This window comes from Corythoichthys intestinalis, chromosome 14, assembly GCF_030265065.1.
Source record: "Corythoichthys intestinalis isolate RoL2023-P3 chromosome 14, ASM3026506v1, whole genome shotgun sequence".
Lineage (NCBI taxonomy): Eukaryota > Metazoa > Chordata > Actinopteri > Syngnathiformes > Syngnathidae > Corythoichthys > Corythoichthys intestinalis.
The window spans coordinates 27,249,820-27,273,906 of NC_080408.1; the positions used below are offsets into that span (position 1 = coordinate 27,249,820).

The window sequence follows — 24,087 nt, forward strand, 5'->3', positions numbered from 1 at the left end:
GATCGGGACATCTCTAGTAGGTACTTTTGATTTGGAATACTCATCCATAAGTTTTTTTGTAGCAATCAAGCTACCGTTTAACAACATTTTGGGAGTCATTGAAGCACATACGTTTCTAACATTCTTCAAAAATTGAATCATTTAATTTTATGGTGCCTATACGATGTCATACCTACCTTTATAGTACCATACAGATGATATATGTGTGGTCTATACTCAAAAGTAAGAAACATCTGCTTAGGTTTATGAATAATTATCATTTAAATAGACATAATTTGATCCCAAAGGTATCGCATTTTGAATCCTGCCGCCATTCCTGAAGGACAGTTCATTGACAGCAGAAAAGGAGCAGAAAAACTCCTTGGTTCTCTGGATATTGATCACAATCAATACAAGTTCGGTCATACTAAGGTGCTACCTTTTTTTTTTCTCTAGTTTTTAGGGATTATGAAGCTTTACTCCTAAAATCAAGAGGGGAAAAATAATGTACGTTCGGACATTGACAGGTATTCTTCAAAGCCGGACTGTTGGGTCTTCTCGAGGAAATGCGAGACGAGCGTCTCTCCAAAATCATCACCGCAATTCAAGCTAGATCTCGTGGTCTTCTGTCTCGTATTGAGTATCAGAAGATGGTGGAACGCAGGTATATTCTTTTGTAATATTGCCAGTCTGTATTAATACAGTGGTATGAAAAGGTATTGGAACCTTTTAGAATTTCTCACATTTCTTCATGAACTCACCATCAAATGTGAGCTGGTCTTTTTCAAAATCACACAGATGAAAAAACAGTGTCTGCTTTAACTAAAACCTCCCAAGCATTTATAGGTTTTCATATTTTTATGAGGATAGCATGCAACCAATGACAGAAGGAGGACAAATAAGCAAATGAACCTTCTGCCTAAGGAGACTTGAGCAATTGAGACCAATTTTTACCAAACAATTTAAGTCAGGTGTGTGCCCAATCACTGATGAGTTGTTTAAAGCTGCCCTGCCGACTATGAAACACACACCTGGTAAGAATTGTCTTGATGAGAAACATTGTCTGATGTGCATCAAGGCCTGCGATCAAGGATTGTTGATTTGTATAGGCTAGGAAATAATACAAAACCCTCTCTAAAAGTCTGGATGTTCATCAATCGACAGTCAGAGAAGTTGTCTACAAATGTAGAGAGTTTAAGCTGTTGCTTCTCTCCCAAGGAATGGCGGTCCACCAAAGATGACGCCAAGAGTTCAGCACAGAATACTCAGAGAGGTAAAAAAAAAAGAACCCTAGAGTGTCTGCTAAAGACTTACGGAAATCATTGGCACAGTCCGATATCTCTGTGCACACATCAACTATATGTAAACCTATGGCCAAGAATGATGTTCATGGAAAGACTCCATGGAGGAAACCACCCTTGTCTAAAAAAAAATATTGTTGCTCGTTTAATGTTCGCAAAAGGCACTTGGACACTCCACAGAAGTTATGGCAAAATATTTTGTGGACTGATGAAACCAAAGTTGAATCGTTTGGGAGTAACACACAACGTCATGTGTGAAGGAAAAATGTAACAGCTCCCCAACATCAACACCTCATCCCCACCGTGAAGCATGGTGGAGGAGCATCATGATTTGGGACTGTTTTGCTACTTCAGGGCCTGGACAACTAGCAATCATTAATGGAAGAATGAATTCAAAAGTTTACCAGGAAGTTATGCAGAAAAACCTGGGGCTGTCTGTCAGACAGTTGAAGCTAAAAAGAGGATGGATGCTGCAACAAGACAATGATGCAAAACACAGAGGTAAATGAACTTCAGAATGGTTTCAGAAGAACAAAATACACGTTCTGCAGTGGCTAAGTCAAAGTCCAGACTTGAACCCCATTGAGAGGCTGTGGCTTGACCTAAATACAGCGATTCATGCCAGACATCCCAGGAATCTGACTGAACTACAGCAGTTTTGTTGAGAGAAGTGGGCCAAGATTAGACCTGATCGTTGTGCCAGACTGATCTGCAACTACAGGAAGCATCTGGTTGAAGTTATTGCTGCCAAAGGCGGGCCACAAAATATTAAACATGATGGTTCACTTACTTATTTTTCCTCCTTCTGTCATTTTTTGCATGCTAGCCTCATTAAAATATGAAAACCTATAAATATTTGGATGGTTTTAGTTAAACCAGACACTGCTTTTTCATCTGTGTGATTATGACCAAAGATCAGATCACATTTGATGGTGATTTTATGCAGAACTGTGAGAAATTCCAAAAGGTTCAGATACTTTTTCATACCACTGTATATATGACGACAATGTTTTATTTACTGTATGTACTAACATGGCTGGAAATTCTCTTTAAACAAAAAACATACAGAGATGCTTTATTGGTGATCCAGTGGAATATCCGTTCATTCATGGGGGTCAAAAATTGGCCTTGGATGAAGCTGTTCTTCAAGATCAAACCTCTTTTAAGATCTGCCGAAGCAGAAAAGGAAATGGCCAACATGAAGGAAGAATTCCTAAAGTTGAAAGAAGCTTATGCAAAGTCTGAAACACGTAGAAAGGAATTGGAGGAGAAAATGGTTTCCCTACTCCAAGAGAAGAATGATCTACAACTTCAAGTTCAAGCGGTGAGTACAGCAAAAATAACACATTCCCCATTCATGAAGGTTATTGTTAACAACTAATAATCTTTCAGGAACAAGATAATCTTTGTGATGCTGAAGAAAGATGTGAGGGGCTGATTAAAAACAAAATCCAGATGGAGGCAAAAGCCAAAGAGTTAACTGAAAGACTGGAAGATGAGGAGGAGATGAATGCTGAGTTAACAGCAAAGAAGCGAAAGCTTGAGGACGAGTGTTCTGAGCTGAAAAAGGATATTGATGACTTGGAATTAACTCTGGCTAAAGTGGAGAAAGAGAAGCATGCCACTGAGAACAAGGTATGGGCTGTTTGTCAAATCTACTCTCTACTTTGGATTCTAATGTGAGAAGTATGGATGTTAATGTGCCTTAATATAGGAGTGAGAAAGACTTTGTCGTACGTGATTAGGGGTGTGACAAAATATCGAAATGGTGATATATCATGACACTTTGTATCACAAAAGGTTATTGATATGCTCCTGCCAAAAATCGAGATATCGTTTTAAAAAGATGTCAATGTCTAAAATAATAAATAAAAAAGAACCAACAAGTTGCTACCAAAATCTTCTACCATTATAGTGTCTCAGTTAAATCTAAAGCCTGAGTTATACTCCCGCGTTGCGTTGACGGCGCAGTGACTTCGGCGTCATTCGGCATGTGATCGTTCTCCGGCCGGATGACGCGTTGCTCTGTAATTCACCGCCAAGCCACTAGATGGGTGTGGGGTTATGTTTGTACGGTTTTGGGGCATGCTTGTTGACTTCCTCTTGTCTAGTTTAACAGAGAAAAAATAAACAATGCAAGATGGAACGCTTGAATGTGGATTTTCAGCTCATCAACATTGAATAAATGTTGATCATACAAATGATGATGCGCAGGCGACGCAGATGACGGTTTTGAGGCTTGTCAGTCCAACTTTTGATGCCGCATAGAGAGTTCTAGCCTCAGGTGCAAACCAGCTAGCTGTAGCGGCTAGCTTCAAACAAGCGTCGAGCACTGCGTCCAGCGTCTTGTCCGAGGTCTGCAAAGCCCTCCAGCCCGATTTGTTTGCCGTGTCCTACAACCAGCCAGTGGGAAGCCATAGCAGATTTCTGGCGTCTGTTGAACTTCCCAAACTGCGTTGGAAGCCTTGATGTTAACGTTATCATAAAAGCACCGAGGCACTCTCAGTCAGTGATGATGTATCGTATATAAACTGTCTGTTTTTGAAAATTAAACATCAAAACAACTCTTTTGACACCAAACCAGTGCTTTATTCTTCATATACTTGAAGTGTGACACGTAAATAAGTCAGAGTCACAGCAAACATTGTACACAATAAATGATGAAGTGCACTAGGGATGTCCCGATCCAGGTTTTTGCACTTCCGATCCAATACAGATATTGTTTTGCACTTCCGATCCAATACCGATACTGGCCGATACCGACCTATCTGAGCATGTGTTAAAGTTTAAAGTTATTTAGCCTCCTTACTTAGTTGTCAGACCCATGTAGAAAAAGGTTTTAGTACTCTTGATAACAACTAGCCAGCTGAATTGGGTGAGTTTGAATAACACACAATGGTTGGTAACAAGAAACTGACCTGTTTATTCAGTGACAAACACAAAACAATATAAATAACAAACAGAAATAGCATAGTCAGTCAGTAAAACATGCAAATAATATTGTAAACTGTCTTAAAAAAGCAAAACACACCAACAACCTCAGTGGAAAATCCCACAAATCCCCCAAGCTATTAGATGCTTTTAATGTTTCGTGCATTAGTTACAAAAATTGTATAAAAAGCCTCTCAGGTTTAAATAAAACGACTATTTCAGTATCAAGTTAACATTTTAAAACAGTAAATAAAATACTTAAGTCCCCATTCTGTATCAGCAGCTTTAAACTACATTCAATTCATTTAATTTTGCGAATCAACTGTTAAAGTTGTTAAAATTGCTCCCGTTATTCCATAATTTCCCTTCTGTCTACTTTCGACATGTGAAAGTTTTAAAACTGTTTTGAAGATAGATTCAAGTCAAGAATTTGCCGATTTAGGAGTATTTTGGATAAAAAGTTAATTAGGTTCACTTGGAAGGTTCACAACAGCCTACTAGGGAAGTCTTCTGCTTTAAGATGGCGGCTGTTTACTAACGCATCTGGTTTTCAATACTTCAATGTTGCTAACGCAGTCGAGTCTGTCGTTTTGCATCTTGTTCTATATACATATGATATCTATTATTGTATCTCCAGTAAAACGACGTTGACGTAGTTTGTAGCGGCTGTCAGCAGCAGTCAGGTATTCTTGTTTTTTATCCAGCGGCATGAGTTGAGCAAAAGCCATGAATTGAGCATTGGCATTACCCAGGTCTATGACAAGCATTATGTTGACTTTCGGGACGCAATGCGGTCAGTTTCTCATTGGGTCCCGAAGACCGCGCTGTGTATTAGTTCCGCTGTACTTGACATATTTCAATAATCGAAATTTGGATGTTTGTGAATCGTTCTCGAATCTTCCACGGCCGAATCGCTCAAGAATGTAATGACGGCTGGGCATGTTGTACCGTGGTTCTAAGTGTTGGATGGTGCGTCTTTACTCACAAGAGATAATGGCTCGTCATCCAGAATGAATTCTTCGGCAATGACTCATGTTATTCCCTGGGCTTTGGGACTGTTGATTACCAGTTTGTCACGCATAGCAAAAGTTTCTGCCAGTGTTAGTTGCGTAGGACCTTTCTTTTTGTCTTCGGTTTTCTTAACATACTCCTCATATTGTTTGTGGTGGTATTTCGCTAAATGCTTGATTAGGTTGGTTGTATTAAAACTTCTTACAGCTTTACCACTACGCTTGACTTTATTGTGGCATATGTCGTCTTGTCGTCCTTTAAGGTGAAATGATCCCACACAGCTGACATTTTTACCGATAAAGTCTCTCGGTAAATTGGGAGACGGTAACGTAAATGTAGTGTGTTGAAGGTGTGCCGTAAAATGCGGACCGGATTTTAGGGAAACCGAAGCAAAAACTGGAATGGATTATGTAAATCGTTGCGCTGAAAAACCCGGATTTAAAAAAAAAAAAAAAAAAACTGGATCGGAAGTCTGGATCGGCATTTTTCCGTGTTCCGATCCGATACCGATGCCCATTTTTTTGTCCATATCGGCGTCCGATCCGATCCAAATATCGGATCGGGACATTTTTAAAGTGCACCAACCAAAAATATGACATAAAGTGATAAAAAGCTGGCAGTTTTTGGCCGACTGTGTCACCGCTTCGTGTGGCCATTCGATTCCGAACACACCCATACAGTATTTGTCTCGGTGGTTCTTCCTTTTTAAAAAAAATTTTTTATTCAATCGCCGGCTGACCTCCAGCCCCGTATTTTCAGCCATCTCCTACCACAAATTGCTTGCCATTTGACAATCTTCATAATGTCTTGATGAGACATTGTAGAAGTTGTCGTACTTGCTCTTCGTTGATACTCTCGTCGGCTTGGTCCATTTTTGCGTGTAGAAAATTAATGTTTGAGAATGAAGGTGATTTCGCGCTGAACCGGAAACAACAGTCTGAGCGGACCAATCATACACCGTTTCCACCACGTCATACGCGTCTACGCGACACGAAGGTTAGAAAATTCGAGAGGAGCGCGTCAGGCTACGGCGCAGGGTCGTAACTCGGGTCTTCCTTGAAGGCGGAGGTCTGACGCGGAAGTATAACTCAGCCTAAGGCTGCATTGACGGTGCACAACGTCAAATTCTTTTAGACTGGGAACGTCCGTTCATTCGAAACCAGAGCATTCAGTCATTCTGTCCGATTTTCAGGGCATTTACAGGTCATTTCCTTTTGAGTTTGAGTCACTGCCTATTTATTTGGGTGATTCCCAGGTCACTTCCTGTTCCGTAACTCAAAATAAACAGGAAGTGACCCGTAAAATACCCCCAAATCAACAGGAAGTAACTGAAAATCAACAGGTAAATGGCCTTAAATAGCCCCAAATTACCTCATTGCCTGGCATTGGCTGCCACTGACGGCCATAGATGTTCAATCCGTTTGAAGTGGGAGGGATGGCAGCGAATGAATGAATGTTCATTCGCTGCCACCCTCCCAGTTCAAATGGATTGGACGTCTACTAGTGATAAACTCATTCCAATTCCCAGCAGAAGCTTTTTTTTTCCTGTTTATTAGTTGTTTGTTGAATATTCTAGAATGATTTCCTGACCAATGTATCGATAATCGTTGTATCGCCATATCGTCAGATTATCGTTATCGTGAGCTTTGTATCGCAAATTGTATCATATCGTGAGGTGTTAATTGCAAATTTTCTTTTATTTATTTTAGGTGAAGAACCTGACAGAGGAAATGGCAGCTTTGGAAGAAATCATCGCAAAGCTAACCAAAGAGAAGAAAGCTTTACAAGAAGCTCATCAGCAAACATTGGATGACCTTCAGAGCGAAGAAGATAAAGTCAACACTCTGACAAAGGCCAAATCAAAACTGGAGCAACAAGTGGATGATGTGAGCAGTCCTTTTAAATTTTGCTTATCTTATGGATATCACCATTTGCTACTTTCATGTTTTTCATTTTATTTTTTATCCAGCTTGAAGGGTCTCTTGAACAAGAGAAAAAAGTTCGAATGGACCTAGAGAGAGCAAAGAGGAAACTCGAGGGAGATTTGAAGATGACTCAAGAAACTCTTATGGACCTAGAAAACGATAAACAGCAGCTGGAGGAACGATTGAAAAAGTAGAACTCTTCAGGGAAATTATTTGATCAATGTAATTAATAAAAAGCCTTAATATTTTTTATGTTTCAGGAAAGACTTTGAAATTAGTCAGCTGAACGGAAAAATTGAAGATGAGCAAGCCATAGTAATGCAGCTTCAGAAGAAGTTGAAAGAGCTGCAGGTAAAAATTGCACTACTCAACATTGAAAAACTATGCTGACATTGCCTATTAAATATGTTTTAAACAACAGGCTCGTGTCGAGGAGCTAGAGGAAGAGCTTGAGGCAGAACGGGCTGCCCGAGCCAAGGTGGAGAAGCAGAGAGCAGACTTGGCTAGAGAGCTGGAGGAGATCAGTGAGAGGCTGGAGGAGGCAGGTGGAGCCACATCTGCCCAGATTGAGATGAACAAGAAGAGGGAGGCTGAGTTCCAGAAACTCCGCAGAGACCTGGAGGAGGCCACCCTGCAGCATGAAGCCACCGCAGCCACACTGAGAAAGAAACAAGCTGACAGTGTTGCTGACCTGGGGGAGCAGATTGACAACCTACAGAGAGTCAAGCAAAAACTGGAGAAAGAGAAGAGCGAACTCAGATTGGAACTGGATGATGTTGTTTCCAATATGGAACATATTGTGAAATCAAAAGTAAGTTACATTTTATAAGTATTACAGAGCAAATGATATATTTATTGAATACATAATATTTGCAACAAGAACATCTCATATTGTATGAGAACATTACCAAATTTTATATTTTATTCTTTCACTAGGTTTTCTTGGAGAAGACGAACAGAACTCTGGAAGATCAAATGAATGAATACAGGACTAAGTGTGATGAACATCAAAGATCCCTGAATGACTTTAGCACACAAAAAGCAAAGCTTCAAGCTGAGAATGGTCAGTAAAAGTGCATTATGAGAAACTAATTGTTACAGAATTAAGAAATGCACCATTTTTTCTAGATGAGTATTTTAGACAGTTAGAGGAGAAAGAAGCCCTCATTTCCCAGTTGACAAGAGGAAAGAATTCTTACAACCAACAACTTGAAGATTTGAAACGACAACTGGAGGAAGAGCTCAAGGTATGAATAGGAAAATGCGAATAATGTGTCTGAAAGGACCGATTTCAAACAGTCTATTCATTCAGGCCAAGAATGCTTTAGCCCATGCTGTGCAGTCCTCTCGCCATGACTGTGACCTGCTCAGAGAGCAGTATGAGGAGGAGCAGGAAGCAAAAGCTGAACTGCAGCGTGGCATGTCCAAGTCTAACTCTGAAGTGGCTCAGTGGAGGACTAAGTATGAAACTGATGCCATCCAGAGGACTGAAGAACTGGAAGATGCTAAGTAAGTTAAATATACGGTATAAAACACTTAAAAATCCAGAAATAAAGACCACTCCTATCTTTTTAGGTCATGAAAAGTTAAAAAAAAAAAAAAAAAAAACAGGTTTGGCCATGTATCAAATACTTGTTTTATGTATATATATATATATATTTTTTTTTCTTCAGGGTGACCCAAAAAAAGTTTACACTGCCATAATACAACTTAAATGCCATGTTTATTCAGCTTAGAATTAGAATTGAATCACAAATTATACATTATTGTAAAGAACATGTACAGTACACTCTATTTTTCAATGTGTCCTCCCTCAAGTGTCACAACAGCCTCCAGGCGCCTGCGGAACGCTTGACAGGTCTTCTTTATGTAGGATGCTGTCATCTTTTCCCAAGATCTAACAATGGACCTCTCCAAGGCTGCCACAGAAGTTTGTGGCTTCTTACAGGCACTGTCCTCCACAGTTGCCAATATGCTATAATCCAGGGGATTGAGATCTGGACTCTGGGGTGGCCACATATCACCTTGTCAATCAACTTTTTGGTCCGCACAGATCGTCACTTCCAGACCCAGGTTTTCGTGAGGCTGTTCCAGTATCTTTCAGCTTCTTTTTAACTTTGTAGACTGCACATCTGAATATTCTCAGATTTGCTGCAATCTCAGTAGGTGTCAGACCGGCACGCAGCTAGTTTTCTTCATTTTCAGTAGAAGCACAGGAATTGTAGAGACGAGAGATTACCAGCTGGATTGAGTGACCTTAATGTATCACTTAACCATGACAACCTATTTAGATATGTTTCAATGGCTTTTAAACAAGCAGTCAACTGAGTGTAAACTTTTTTTTGGGTCACCCTGTATATATATATATATATATATATATATATATTAATCGTCGGCTCGCCCACCCAGGCAGTATGGTCTCTCCTTTCAAGCTCGGGTCCTCTACCAGAGGCCTGGGAGCTTGAGGGTCTTGCGCAGGATCTTAGCTGTCCCTAGGATGGCGCTCTTCTGAATGGAGATGTCGGACGTTGTTCCTGGTATCTGTTGGAGCCATGCACCCAGCTTGGGGGTTACTGCCCCTAGTGTCCCGATCACTACTGGCACAACTCTTGCCTTCACTCCCCACATTTTCTCCAACTCTTCCTTCAACCCTTGATATTTCTCCAGCTTTCCATGTTCTTTTTTCCTGATGTTGCTATCGCTCGGGATTGCTACATCTATCCCTACTGCTGTCTTCTGATGTTTATCCACCACCACTATGTCAGGCTGGTTGGCCATCACCAGTTTGTCTGTCTGGATCTGGAAGTCCCACAGGATCTTGGCTTGGTTGTTCTCGACCACCTTCGGAGGTTTCCCCCACCTTGACTCTGGGGTCTCCAGTTCGTACTCGGCACAGATGTTCCTGTACACTATGCCTGCTACCTGGTTATGTCGTTCCATGTATGCCTTGCCTGCTAGCATCTTACACCCTGCTGTGATGTGCTGGACTGTCTCAGGGGCCTCTTTGCATAGCCTGCACATGGGGTCCTGTCTATATATATATATATATATATATATATATATATATATATATATATATATATATATATATATATATATAATATATATATATATGATTTTGAAACACTTCAAATATAATAATTATGACTAAGTTTTAAACATATTACTGTCCCACCGAATTATTTTAAAATAAGAGTAAAGTAGAAAAATGCTTGTCTTTATTAAATGCTTCATTGAGTAAGTCCACTCAAATCCGCTCAAGCTGCTCACTTACACATAATGAATTGCCACAGCAACCAAGTTAAATGATGATTGACACATGTGGCGCTTCAAAGCTTCGCTTCCAAGCATCTGTGGCAATATCAAACATTAAACGTCTGTCAATCATTGTTAACTTTAGTAAGCAACTCCAGTGCACTGCCTGACCAACAAAGAGCAGCAGGAAGGAGAGTGAGACTATGCGATCGGCTCGGGACGGCTCATCTGTATTTGATTATTTTTTTAATTGAAAAAAACAAAATCCACGATGGACTGAGGGCGCAAAATTTGAAGCGCGAAGTAGTGAGAGATCACTGTACTTAATATTTGACTCGACTAGATTTGTCAGTTAGCTTTTATTTACAGGGTATTCATCTTTTGGCAACATTTACTTGTACGCCTCACATTGAAAATGACATAGTGTAAATTCTACTCCTTGGCCAATTGTCTTGGTAATGTTACAAGGGTGTAAATGGAGGGAAAGTCAACAACAGTTAAGATTTTGATTGACTGACTTCTTGGGGTCTTATAAGGCAGAAATAACAATGATAACAGTGACATGGAGGAATATATTCTTTGGGAAAAAATAAGATTCGTAGTGAGTGTATGGTTGTGTGCCTGTCTGGAAAAAAATACACCAGTGTTTACTTATTCTGTCCCTTATCTAAAACAAAAAACAAGGTTTGTTCTTAAATGTTATGATTATTGATTTTTCTCAACAGTTTACAATGCTTGCAAAACTATCAAAACATGTTTTGATGATGTGGTCAGGTGATTTTCTTTTTGTTCTTTCTCACTGCAAATTTATCAAAATTGGAAACTATTAGGCCTGCATAATACATCGTTTCAATATTCCCATCGCAATGTGTACGTGCGCAAAGTCCTTAAGCACCTTAAATCTATAATGCAACAATAAAAAATTACAGAAACGAAGATAACATTTTTGTAATTAAGAACTTGATAAATTGTTTCAAGAATATAAAATAAAGAAAAACATTAAGAATTCAAGGATAAATGAGGAAAAACAAGGGGAAACTCAGGAAAAACAATCTAATAAAATACTAAATGCAATACACTAATACAAAACCATGCTGAGTCATCCAAAGTCTTCCCAAACAGAGCTACTGATGTCATCTGGTGAAAATTGTTCTAGTTTTAATATTGCAATATATACAGTATATGGCAATGTATCGCAACCCCCCAAAAACGTCGCAATGTAAGTTTTTTCCAATATCGTTCAGCCCTAGAAACTATTTTGCCTGTAGAAAAGTTCTATTATTTAAAATGAAAATTTCCTTGAATTGACAGTACACATTTTTAATTTTCATTTTGTTCTTCAGTGCATTTCAAAAATGCTTTTACTTTGACTAAAACAAAACTTTGACATGTAAAATACTGCACCCTGTGTGGTGGCTGACAATTGAGATCTCTTGAGAAAAATGTCAATTACCAAAAAACCCAACATATGAACATCCAGGAAGAAGCTGGCTCAGCGCCTGCAGGATGCCGAAGAGGCTGTGGAAGCAGTGAATGCTAAATGTTCTTCTTTGGAGAAAACCAAGCATAGACTGCAGAATGAGATCGAAGACCTCATGGTGGATGTGGAGAGATCTAATGCTGCTGCTGCTGCTCTGGATAAGAAGCAAAGAAACTTTGATAAGGTTATTAACGTTTTTATTAATAGCCGGATAACTTTTTTGTTCTGCTCAATTAGGACCCATACAATAGTAAGGTCATTATAAGATATAGAATGTTTCAACAAAAACCTGTTTTTATTAACATGGATTTGTCCATAAACTGTGATCTGAGCCTCCGTAAAGTCACAATAGACAACATTCTGTAAACTGAGGATCAAATCAGATTTCATGATCATTTCATTTAAATCCAGTTAATTCTAAAAGACTCAAATACTTTTTATTAACTGTATGTTTAAATTACAATTCTTGAATTTAATATTTCACATCTTAATTCACAGGTTCTGTCTGAGTGGAAACAGAAGTATGAAGAATCTCAGTGTGAGTTGGAGGGCTCCCAAAAGGAAGCCAGAGGTTTGAGCACAGAACTCTTCAAGTTGAAGAATTCCTATGAAGAGTCCCTCGACCAACTAGAAACTGTCAAAAGAGAGAATAAGAATTTACAGGGTAATGTAGTGAAATTTATTGTACCTGATGCAGAATTGGCTTCTAAGTAACCAACTAATTGGAAATATCTCTTTACCATAGAGGAGATATCCGACCTCACTGAGCAACTTAGTGAGGGAGGAAAGACTATTCACGAGTTGGAGAAAGTTCGCAAACAGCTTGAGCAGGAAAAGAGTGAAATTCAATCTGGTCTTGAAGAAGCTGAGGTACAAGATCATCTAACCTTTAGTTTGTGGTGTTTTTAACCACTATAGGCTACAACTGTACATATGATTCAACAACTGTGCATCTCTCGCAGGCCTCCTTGGAGCACGAGGAGGGCAAGATTTTGAGAGCCCATCTTGAGTTCAATCAAATAAAGGCCGAGATGGAACGCAAAATAGCTGAGAAAGACGAGGAGATGGAGCAGTGCAAGAGGAACCTGCAGAGGACTATTGAGACCCTACAAAGTTCACTTGAAGCTGAGTGCCGAAGCAGGAATGAGGCCCTCCGTTTGAAGAAGAAGATGGAGGGAGACCTCAATGAAATGGAGATTCAGCTAAGTCAGGCAAACAGGCAGGCAGCTGAGGCGCAGAAGCAACTCAAATCTGTTCATGCACATCTCAAGGTACTCTCATAAGAAAACAATATCCTGTAAATTTAAAGTAGATTACCGACTGGTTATTTAACTGAATATGGTTGATATCATCCTATGAAGGATTGCCAACTTCAGCTTGATGAGTCTGTCCGTGCCAATGATGATCTAAAAGAGAACATTGCTATTGTGGAGAGGCGGAACAACCTGATTCAGGCTGAATTGGAGGAACTAAGGTCTGCTCTCGAACAGACGGAAAGAAGTCGCAAACTTGCTGAGCAAGAGTTGCTGGATGTCACTGAGAGGGTGCAGCTACTGCACTCACAGGTGTGAAAGTATTATTATTGCACGAACCTGTAAACTGTACGCTGTATCTAAAGTACTAGTACTGAATACACATACAATATATACTAATGAAAAATGTCTTGTGAAATTTAGAACACTGCTCTGATAAACCAAAAGAAAAAACTAGAGGCAGACACCACCCAGCTCCAAACAGAAGTAGAAGATGCGGTCCAGGAATGCAGGAATGCCGAGGAGAAGGCCAAGAAGGCCATCACTGATGCTGCAATGATGGCAGAAGAGCTGAAGAAAGAGCAAGACACCAGTGCTCACCTGGAGCGAATGAAGAAGAACATGGAACAAACCATCAAAGATCTACAGCACCGCTTGGATGAAGCTGAACAAATTGCATTGAAGGGAGGCAAGAAGCAAATGCAGAAGCTTGAGGCCAGGGTATGTGAGAACATTTCTAATTTCATTAGACTTCTTAGATAAAAAAAACAGAACAAAACAAAACATAAAAAGATTACCGTAATTTTCGGATTATAAGCCGCTACTTTTTTTCCCTCATTTTGAGTCCTGTGGCTTATAGTCCAGTGCGTTTTATTTGTTGATTTATTTGGTTTATTTGACAGTGGCATCATAAGACCGTCATAATTATGACATGACACTATCATGGACATTACTGAATGCTTATGACAGATTTCATTAAGTCTCATCCGGCAAATTATGTCAATCTCTCCATTTATGTCCAGCTCAGATCTTTTACATCCATTCAAAACTAAATGGCATCGTCATGAGCATTCATTAATGCTCATGGCAGTGCCATGTCATAACTATGATGGTCTTATGGCAGTTTTATGGTGCCGCTGTCAGATAAAGTGTTACCAAATTCCATAACTAGCAAATTAATGAAACAATTAGAACAGTAACTGAAGAAAAAATTTGCACAGATTTTTGATATGGTTTTTTCATCAGTAGCGCTGCAATGCATGCTAGGAGGCATGTTGGATGACAACAGTGTTGACAGCGGGTGGCAGCAAAGGTTGACCTTCTCCCCCAAGAACAGTGATGGCCAAATGAAGCTTCTTGAAGCAATGAAGCTTTGCATCCAATTGGTTCAAAGCTTCATGGTGGTTCATTTGGTCTTATGACAGTCTTATGATGCTGCTATAAAGTGTTACCGATTGATATATTTATCCCATAGTTCAGAAAGGGCAGCTGCGGTTTAAAGTTCAGTGCGCTGTATCTATGAACAAATGCTGTTTTTGTGTCAAATTTGGTGGGTGGCGGCTTATAGTCAGGTGCGCCTTATAGTGCGAAAACTACGGTTTTTAAAATTTTAGGATATATTGGCGGGCCTGTAAACTACTTTTCAACTAACATTAACACTTATGTAGAATTTGGAGTATTCAATCAGCCTACATATATGTTTTTTGGGGGGATGTCTGACAAAACGTGAGTACCTGGAGAAAAGTCACGCAGGTATGGGGAGAACATGAAAACTCCTCAAGAGAAAGGACTCATTAACTGACAATCTAACTGATACTATATGCATGACAATCTATGTTACCTAAGCCCCTTTCAGACTTATATCATAGACTTCATAATGTATTGACAGGATATGGGGCGCGGGGCCGATAAATTGGGGGCCTGCATTGTTGGCGAGGCCGTCAAAGCTGACCGAGTGGAATCACAGCCAAAGAGCTTTTTTCATTAAAAATTCTTGTGAATAAATGCTTAAATCCCTGAATTCTTTACAGATATGGACGTAAAACAGTCTCGATTCTTGGTTAAGAGCAAAAAAAATGTGCAGTTAGCATTTAATTTATGTAAATATGATGAAGTGCAATGCTAGTCTGTTGGTAAATGTAGCTAGCGGCCGTCTTATGTAAACAGAGCTTTCCAATGAAAATTCTTGTGAATAAATGCTAAAATCCCTGAATTCTTCGTATATATAAACGTAAAACAATCTCGATTCTTAGTTAAAAGCAAAAAAAAAAAAAACAAAAAAAAAAAACAAAAACATGCAGTTAGGATTTATTTTACGTAACTATGTCGAACAATAATGCTAGTGTCTTAGCTCTTTGTTGTGATAAGGGGGCTGCCACAATGGCTTTTTCGGTTAAAAATTCTTGAATAAATGCTGAAATCCCTGAATTCTTTATAGATATGGACGTGAAACAGTCTCTGTTCTAGGTTAAAAGCAAAAAAAAAATGTGAAGGTAGCATTTATTTTATGTAAATATTGCGAACTATGAGGCTAGTCTGTAGGGAAATTAGCAGCCGCCATATGTAAACAAAGAGCTTTTTCCGTTGAAAATTCTTGTGAACAAATGCTTAAATCCCTGAATTCTTTATAGATATGGACTTTTGCAAAAGAGTCTTGATTCTTGGTTAAAAACAAAAAAAACGTGCAGGTATTATTTATTTTACGCAAGTATAATGCCAATGCTGAAGCGGCTAATTTCTCCCATTGATTTTTTTTCACAACGTTTCAAAATACATGCATGGTACAAAAAATATAATAATTACCTTGAATCCTCAAACAAATCACTCCTGAGACAATCCTTACTGTTTGTATGTACGACCGACCGATAACTGAAGCGGACTGCAGGGCGGCCCCCAATTAAAAGCGTTGCGCAGTGAAGGTGGACTCTGACCCTTCAATCATTATGAAGTCTATGGTTATATTCCTGTAAATTCCCGTGTAAGGTGATGCGGCTTTTACCCGCGTCATAGCTTTCACACATGGAGAGATATCCTGGGAATAACGTAGGTTGGACACTTTCACAGACTTGTTCTGTGTTGCCGACAAAAAAAACATGACTACCACCTTTCGTCTTACTGCGGAGAAAGAGGAAATGACGATCGGCCCGCCATGATCTTTACGTCATCAGCCATTGCTCTGTGACCCAGGAATTTAACGCCTGCTTTCACACATACCACTTCCCGTGAAAGTCCCAGACATTATACTAAGACGAGACTGTAAATGTCCGCGTTATCTCCGTGTCAGTCGACCTGGAGAACTGCTTTCACACACAAGGGCTACCCGTTTAAATCCAGGGATTTTGACGGTGTTTAGGTATGTGTGAAAGGGGCTAAAAGGGCAAATTTGTTTTTCCACACCTCCTCAAATGCCCAGTTAAATGTCTCTATCATGATAAAATAAAGTATGCTGTGGTAACAAGTGATGCAAAGTATGTTTGTATCCAGAAATAGTTGCTTGGGAAATGCTATTCTGTAGCAACATTATTGAAACTTTTTTTTTTTCAAATGCTTGTATTGTTTGTTTTAAATGGCTTTGCTCTTGATCAGGTTAAAGAGCTAGAGAGTGAGGTGGAAATGGAACAGAAGAGAAGCAGTGAAGCTGTAAAGGGTGTCCGGAAATATGAACGCCGTATCAAGGAACTTACTTACCAGGTTCGATCCTTAACCTTTTCTACAGAGACACAAGACTTTTTTTTCTTTTAAAATATGTAACTCTTTGATTTTGACAGACTGAGGAAGACCGCAAAAACCTTGCCCGTCTCCAAGACTTGGTAGACAAGCTGCAACTTAAAGTTAAAGCCTACAAAAGATCTGCAGAGGAGGCTGTATGTGTGAATTATGAACTAATAAGAATGAGGAAATTAAAAGTCTATTCATGATTTTTTTTTCTAAATACTAATACTAAACAGGAGGAGCAGGCTAATGTTCATCTGGGAAAGTTCCGGAAGATACAGCATGAACTGGATGAGGCTGAAGAGCGTGCTGACATAGCTGAGTCTCAGGTCAACAAGCTGCGTGCCAAGAGCCGTGACGCTGGCTCCAAGGTCAGAGCATGAGGCATCCTTCGGCAGTTACGCGCACGCTCTCCTTTATTTGCACATGTTGTGCTCTCTTGCTCTCAACCTGATATTTTCATTGTGTCATTTAAGGCTGGGTGGTACTAAAGCAGCACTAATCTAAAGACCTAAAATCCATGTCTTTTTTCCCCCTTTCTCCATCTTGCCCTGCTGCAACAGAAAGGCTTTGAGGAGGAGTGACGTTTGGAGTCTCCAGAAAACCTATTGCTTGCAGTGTGAAGTAGATCCCTTCAACTTTCACCAATCACTTCCTGTAGTGTCTAATAAAAACTCATCAAGCATTGCACCATCTGTGTATTCTTGCTTTTCTTGCCATATATGCAGTTTACCTTTCATTTATTTGGTTATATCGTATTAGACGTGGTCACCTGATAGTTTCCCCAGACATCCCTCTGGACTTTCAGCACATCAGTAGATGTTAACCTTGCTATGGGTTGCATTTCCTGCATGCATGGTCTGACTGATTTTCAGGTTCAGGTCACTTCTAAAGGCAACTGCACACTTATCGACAGGATTGAACTGGACGATCACAAACCTACTGACGATCCATATTGTTCAGAAAACAATACTACCCATTTCATTGCACCGCAAACAATATGGCACAATGAACGAAGAAATTTTAGAAAATACAACTCTGATGGTGATATAGCTAACAAGACATAACATTTTGTTACTTTGTTTGAATAAACTTTGGCCATACAGTCTTACAAACACAGAAAATTTAAAAAATCGATTAACTCTTTCAGTTGGCTATTTTTTTGTAAAGGGTCATGTAATATCACGAGGCATTTTGGTTTGTCCTAACAGCCCATCGAACAATGCAGCTAAACTATAAGGGACTGGACAATCAGTAAGAAATTACAGTTGGTGACTGACCTACTGCTCACCTGCCAACATGCTGCAACCAAATGCTGATCTCATCAGGAAAACAGTTTGTAGTGCCATTTTGAAACGCTGAGAGATGTAGCCCAGTTACAAATTGTAAAAATCCATCCGTAATTGACACACTCCCAAAAGGTTTATAATTGCCAAAAATGCCACAAGATGGCAGCAAAACAACTTTTTTTCTGAGTGAAGCTCCTCAACTGAGTTTAATCACAAATATGCAAGGCTTCAGTGATCATTAATAGCTTATGGACAGAGGTGGATAGAGTAGCCCCAAAAATTACTTCAGTAAAAATAGCGTTATTTCAAAATAATATTACTCAAGTAAAAGTTGAAATAGTCATCCAAAAAATGTACTCAAGTACAAGTATAAAAGAATACTCAATTAATGAGCAACATTGTGAGTAACTGCTTTTTTTCCCTTTTTTTACAATGGTATTTTTTTTCTCTCAGCACAAACTTGTCTATATACACTGTTGTTATAATTATACTGTACAGTAACCCATTATAGAAATACAAAATAAATAAATAAATAAATAAATTAGGGCTGTCAAAATTATCGCGTTAACGGGCGGTAATTAATTTTTTAAATTAATCACGTTAAAATATTTGACGCAATTAACGCACATGTCCCGCTCAGACAGTATTCTGCCTTTTGGTAAGTTTTACAGCAAGGCTTTTTGTGCTGTCTAACAGCGAACTCTTGTGGTCGCTTTGCGACATGGTTTATTGTTTTCTTGCCAGTTCAATATGGCTGCACGACGTCTCTGGCTGACGCCTACGTTGTAATGTTGTGCTTATATGATCCTTGGACAAGATTTGTCCGTAAGTATGGTTGTTGTAAAGAATGTACATATTATGTTAGTAAGCAAAATGTTATATTTTTTGTATGAGACGCTTTTTGTTTATGTTTAGTGAACCTGCATAGAGTGCTAAGCTAATGTTGTTGCTAATGCAATGCTTGTGTACTTTTTTTTGTAGTTTTACGACGGTCTAAAGAGGACAATGGTTTGAGGCCATTTTATTAATAAATCAGATGAAAAAGGAAGAAGTCAGATTATTAAGGCGTCGTTCACTAGCTGTCTAGCTTTGGAAAAAGTGGACGCTTCGGAGTGAGGACAGCATAGACAGATTTAAATGACAGTAGAGTGAAATGCCCACTACACTCCTTATGTACCGTATGTTGAATGTATATATCCATCTTGTGTCTTATCTTTCCATTCCAACAATTTATTTTACAGAATATATATATAATTTACAGAAAAATATGGCATATTTTATAGCTGGTTTGAATTGCGATTAATTACGATTAATTAATTTTTAAGCTGTAATTAACTCGATTAAAAATTTTAATCGTTTGACAGCCCTAAAATAAATCTTTCAATTCCGCGAGAAAAAAAAAAAAGAGAGAAATGAAGCATTATTCGTCCAAGAAGCATGCGTGCCCTCTAGTGGAGAAAATAGCTCCTAGTTTGAATAGTGAATACTTCCTTCATAGTTACTATTAAGAAATTACGTGGTCAATCAGTTCCAAATAAAAACTGGGAGAGAGGTTTGAATCAGCGCTTTCGATTCATGTTGAGTGCAGCGCTCTATGTCAAATACTTCATTTTTTACGCTGCTTTAAAGACGCAATGTGATTGAACAGGCTGGCGTGATTATAGAACAGCAAGCTTGTGTCAGATTGGTGTAATGGAGTCATGTAATTATTATTGCTGCGTCTCATTGGTGAAATTGGTAGTGGTACTCTTTGCATCGCTGGCAAAAAAAATAAAATAAATCCAATACGTAGAATAAAGAGGAAAAATGTAACGCCTCTTGTGTTTCCCAAAGTAGCTGAGTAAGAGTAGCATTTTTTTCTTCACAAATCAATTCAAGTAAAAGTAAAACGCATGTCACAGTAAAACTACTCTTAGAAGTAAAAATGTTCTCAAAAAGTTACTCAAGTAAATCTAACGGAGAACATGTAACGTGTTGCTATCCACCTCTGGAAAAGATGAATAAGAGGTAAAAAATATCAATGTCTATATTCTCATGCATTTATATTTGAATTAGATATGCATCTCACTGCTAAAATAAAAATTTATTCAACGAAAGGTTTTAGACTGGCCAAGTCAATCAATAACGCGTTACTGCCTGTCCTCAACTCATTAGAGTTTAACACAAATATGCAAGGCATCACTGAACATTAATAGCTTATGGAAATGAACATTATTTCACAGTTTTTTTTGCAACTTTTAGCTTGAAGTAGCAAAAGGATATATTTGTCAATTCAAGATAGGCACAACAACTACTGTAGCTCTGCTAGCTACCAATAATGGCTATTGAGAGGTAAAGATGATGGATTTGGTTTAAAAATAATTAGCAATCCTGGTGAGTTGCCCACCATGTATTTTCTGTCACGTGTTTATGCTCTTGTCATGTTAGTTAATTCATCATTATGAACTGCTGTACTGAACTGTCCTTGGAGTTGATCAGGATCAGGATCCCTACTAGTCTTTTCCATGGGGAAGACTACTCTTTGTTTGCCCAAATTTAAACAAACATTTGCATCTAAAGAAAAGAAAAAAAAAACCTTAAAAACAAAAAAACATTTCCATCAATAAATATACAACTAAGAAAAATTAACAATCACAACCATATTTATTGAATTCATTCTTTGCTTTGACATAACAAATTGACCCATTACATCTTACATTCTGTTAGTCAACCTACTACTGAGGCTAGGTTCATACCGCAGGTCTTAATGCACAAATCCGATTTATTTGTCTTTTTCCGACTCGAGTCAAGCATTAACTTGACGGTCTGAACGTGACTGGTCGCATAAACGTGGACCATTTCAAATCCGATCTAGGTCACTTTCGTATGTGGTTAAAATCCGATCTGGGCCACATTTTTCCAGAATGTGGCTGTGGTCCGAACTGTCAAGTCCCCCAAATCGGAATCCAGGTAGCAATTACGTCACCAAAGCGCGAGAGAGACAGGGCGATACGGTAGCGATGGAGCTGTGCATTCGCATTAGTGCCTAGCTTGAACGTGGCAAGAGGTGAGTTTGACAACAGTCATAAAAAAACTAAAAGAAGGGGGGTTAGATCTGTTCTCCTAAAGAGCAATATTTCAAGTTTGCTTATACGGCTGAGAGTCGGGGCAAACTGTCCGTTTATGTGTGCGTCATGTACGCACAGTGCGTAAATGCTATCAATCAACTTTGAATATAAAACTAAACCGGGATTATTTATGTCAGTAATTTGTGTCATCTTTTTAGAAATCAAAATATGATCACCCGAGAATGGCATTGAGCTAGCATTTGTTTTGATGCTCCTGCACATGCCGGTCAGTTTGCAAAGCGCATCTTGGACTGCGAATTAGTGCGCATACGTGATACTTGAACGGGCTCAATGGACCAGGCAGTATGAACGGGCACGCCAAAAAAAAAAACCAAAAAAAAAACCCAGATATGACAAATAAACGGAATCGTGCATTAAGACCTGTGGTATGAACCTTGTCTAAGTAAACTTGAAATTTCTACTAACAAAGAAGAAGACAACCTGGGCCTGTGTATTAGTAGCTCATCTTGCGCCTCTCACCTTACAAACAACAAATTGCATTGTGTTTAATAAAGGCATTAGGTTTTGGTTCTAAAGAGTCTAACTGTTGCATCATTTTTACTACGTTTTATAAGGCCTGAAAGTAAAACTGCACCTTGGTGTGTCCATACGCCTGAGTTTAAGTAAGGGGGAGCACAAATCTCCTGATCTTAAAATAGAGTTAATGAAATCCCATCAGCTAGAGCCTCAAGGTCAACAATAAAGCACATATAATCCTGAGCAGCTGCTCAGTGAATCCCTGCTAAAGTCTGCCCCTTTCTCCAAATGGCTACGATGGTAGATTTCAGTGAATCAATCATTGTGTTTACAAAATGAAACTTTAAAACATCAGTCACAGTTGAACATTTATACCTAACAATCATACAATAATCAGTTGAAAAGATTTTTTACATTAGAGTCATTTTAATTGCTTCTGGAGTTAGAATAATGATTTGATGGTGGAAGCCCCTAACCCTCTTGGTGTGAAATTCTGGGAGCCCTCATGTCTTCTCTCATTACTCATCACGTCCTTAAGGCGTCAGGTATCCGAGAGCTAATCAAAGAGAATTCACGCGTCTGTGTAAAGTGGTTAAGTAAGTGCAATATATTATGTGCCAAGGATTAATAGCGTTAGTTTTTGGACATCTGAGACTTGGCCCAAGTGAGGAATAAGTTAAGACTGAGCAAAGAAGAAGCAATAGACAGTCTTAACACTCTCAGCTTTGTAATGATAAACTCTTATCCCAGTTACAGATACAAGTATAGATAATTTGATATAGCGTTTGATGCCCCCCACCAAAAACAATTATTTTTCTATAGCTCAGTGTGTTTCTGCCTAACAAAATACTTAGCAAAACAAAATACTATGTAATATCTAACAGTAACCATGATTTTTCTGAATTACAACAGTCTTATTTTAGCAGGTGAATGTCAAACGGCCCACAAAAACTTCAATTATGACATACCAATAATTGAAGAAGTAGTTCTGGAATTCCAGACCCTCTAAAAGGACGGTTACTTATTCTGCAGGTACAGAAACATTAAACTGCTCATTTTGATGATTTTGTTGATGTGCCAAGACATTGCCACTCATCTTAATCAATGTATATGCTTCTAATGTAATGCTTATCCCTGTATGAAGAAAAAGTAATAATGGTAACATCTTATAGGCATGTTTTTTGTGCATTGTTGGCATATAAATATTTTTCACATCACATAGTTTTTGGTCTGTTTTGTACAGTAAGGAAATCAAGTCAAAGCAATGTACAGTATTTTAGAGTGAAACAACCATAACCAAAGAATAAAAGAACTAGAAAACATCTTAAGTAACTATTTAAGTAACCAACTAACCAGAATAAGCAACCATTTTGCAGCTGATCTCTACTGAGTGTCTATCACATAAAGCTTAATTGTGGTTATCGCATGCTGCACCTACTTAGCGTTGCACTGTTTGTGAGGAAGCAATGTAAATTTGTTAAGGCATAAACAAGTTATTACTCTCATGTTTCCTTTAATGAGTAGAAGTTTGACCTATGATCAGCCATATCTTCACTTGGTCTTTAGTAGCGGCAAAGAATTTCTCGCTTCCATTTGGCAAGCCGACGCCGGCTGTCAGTACGAGGGCCGAACACTTATATGAATGGAAATAATCTCAGCACTTGTCAGCAGTTGTTGACCTTCTTTTTATCTCTTAACCTCTGGAAGAACTGTGATCCGTGGTGCTCAGGACTGTTTGTCCAATTCCTGGTACACATCCAGGACACATGCGAGTTGAAAAGTTATACAAAAAAACATGTAACAGACATTTTTGGTTCTTTCTCTTCGACTATATAAAAGGAATTATGAAATTAAGCTGCATGCCAGGCCGGTAGTTGGCGATGACCTTCTGTAAAGAAACAACACAATACTATAAAATCTGCAAGTGGACATCAGTATGCTCTTTGAGGTCTTATGTATAACCAGATTTGGAATACCCTTTTTCTGACATACATAGATCTAAGACCTCCGTAAAGTTGGCCCCCCATCAGACACAAATTTATATAAAAATGATGTCAATCGTTTGTGCTGCATTTGTGCTTGTTTGTGCTGTAAAACGTTTCGATTGTGCTGCCATCGTTTTTAAGATATTTACTAATATTTTACAGGTCAGTTTTAGGTCAATCAGCCCCCCATTTTGATTAAAAATGGCTAGAAATGATATCAATCATCTATGCTTCGTTTGCGCTGATTTGTGCTGTAAAAGGTTTCGCTTGTGCTGCTATTGTTTTTGAGATATTGAGAAATTAATACCGAGCGATGATGTCACGCAGCCCCCCATTTAGTGCAAAATGGACCCGAAATGGTGCAATTTGTTTGTGCTACGTTT

The 24,087-nt window shown here is 38.8% G+C and overlaps 1 protein-coding gene across 1 annotated transcript in view; it reads left to right on the forward strand.

Moving 5' to 3' along the window:
- LOC130929927 (uncharacterized) overlaps positions 1-24,087 on the forward strand; it is a 74,234-nt gene that overhangs the window by 13,532 nt on the left and 36,615 nt on the right. The window contains 21 exon segments of the mRNA XM_057857568.1: positions 288-411; positions 507-643; positions 2,349-2,604; positions 2,673-2,915; positions 6,932-7,108; positions 7,192-7,337; positions 7,408-7,498; positions 7,569-7,958; positions 8,084-8,210; positions 8,276-8,394; positions 8,460-8,656; positions 11,883-12,066; positions 12,381-12,546; positions 12,628-12,752; positions 12,845-13,153; positions 13,244-13,447; positions 13,559-13,855; positions 16,721-16,825; positions 16,903-16,998; positions 17,083-17,217; positions 17,410-17,426. Coding sequence (XP_057713551.1) covers positions 288-411; positions 507-643; positions 2,349-2,604; positions 2,673-2,915; positions 6,932-7,108; positions 7,192-7,337; positions 7,408-7,498; positions 7,569-7,958; positions 8,084-8,210; positions 8,276-8,394; positions 8,460-8,656; positions 11,883-12,066; positions 12,381-12,546; positions 12,628-12,752; positions 12,845-13,153; positions 13,244-13,447; positions 13,559-13,855; positions 16,721-16,825; positions 16,903-16,998; positions 17,083-17,217; positions 17,410-17,426 — 3,645 coding nt within the window.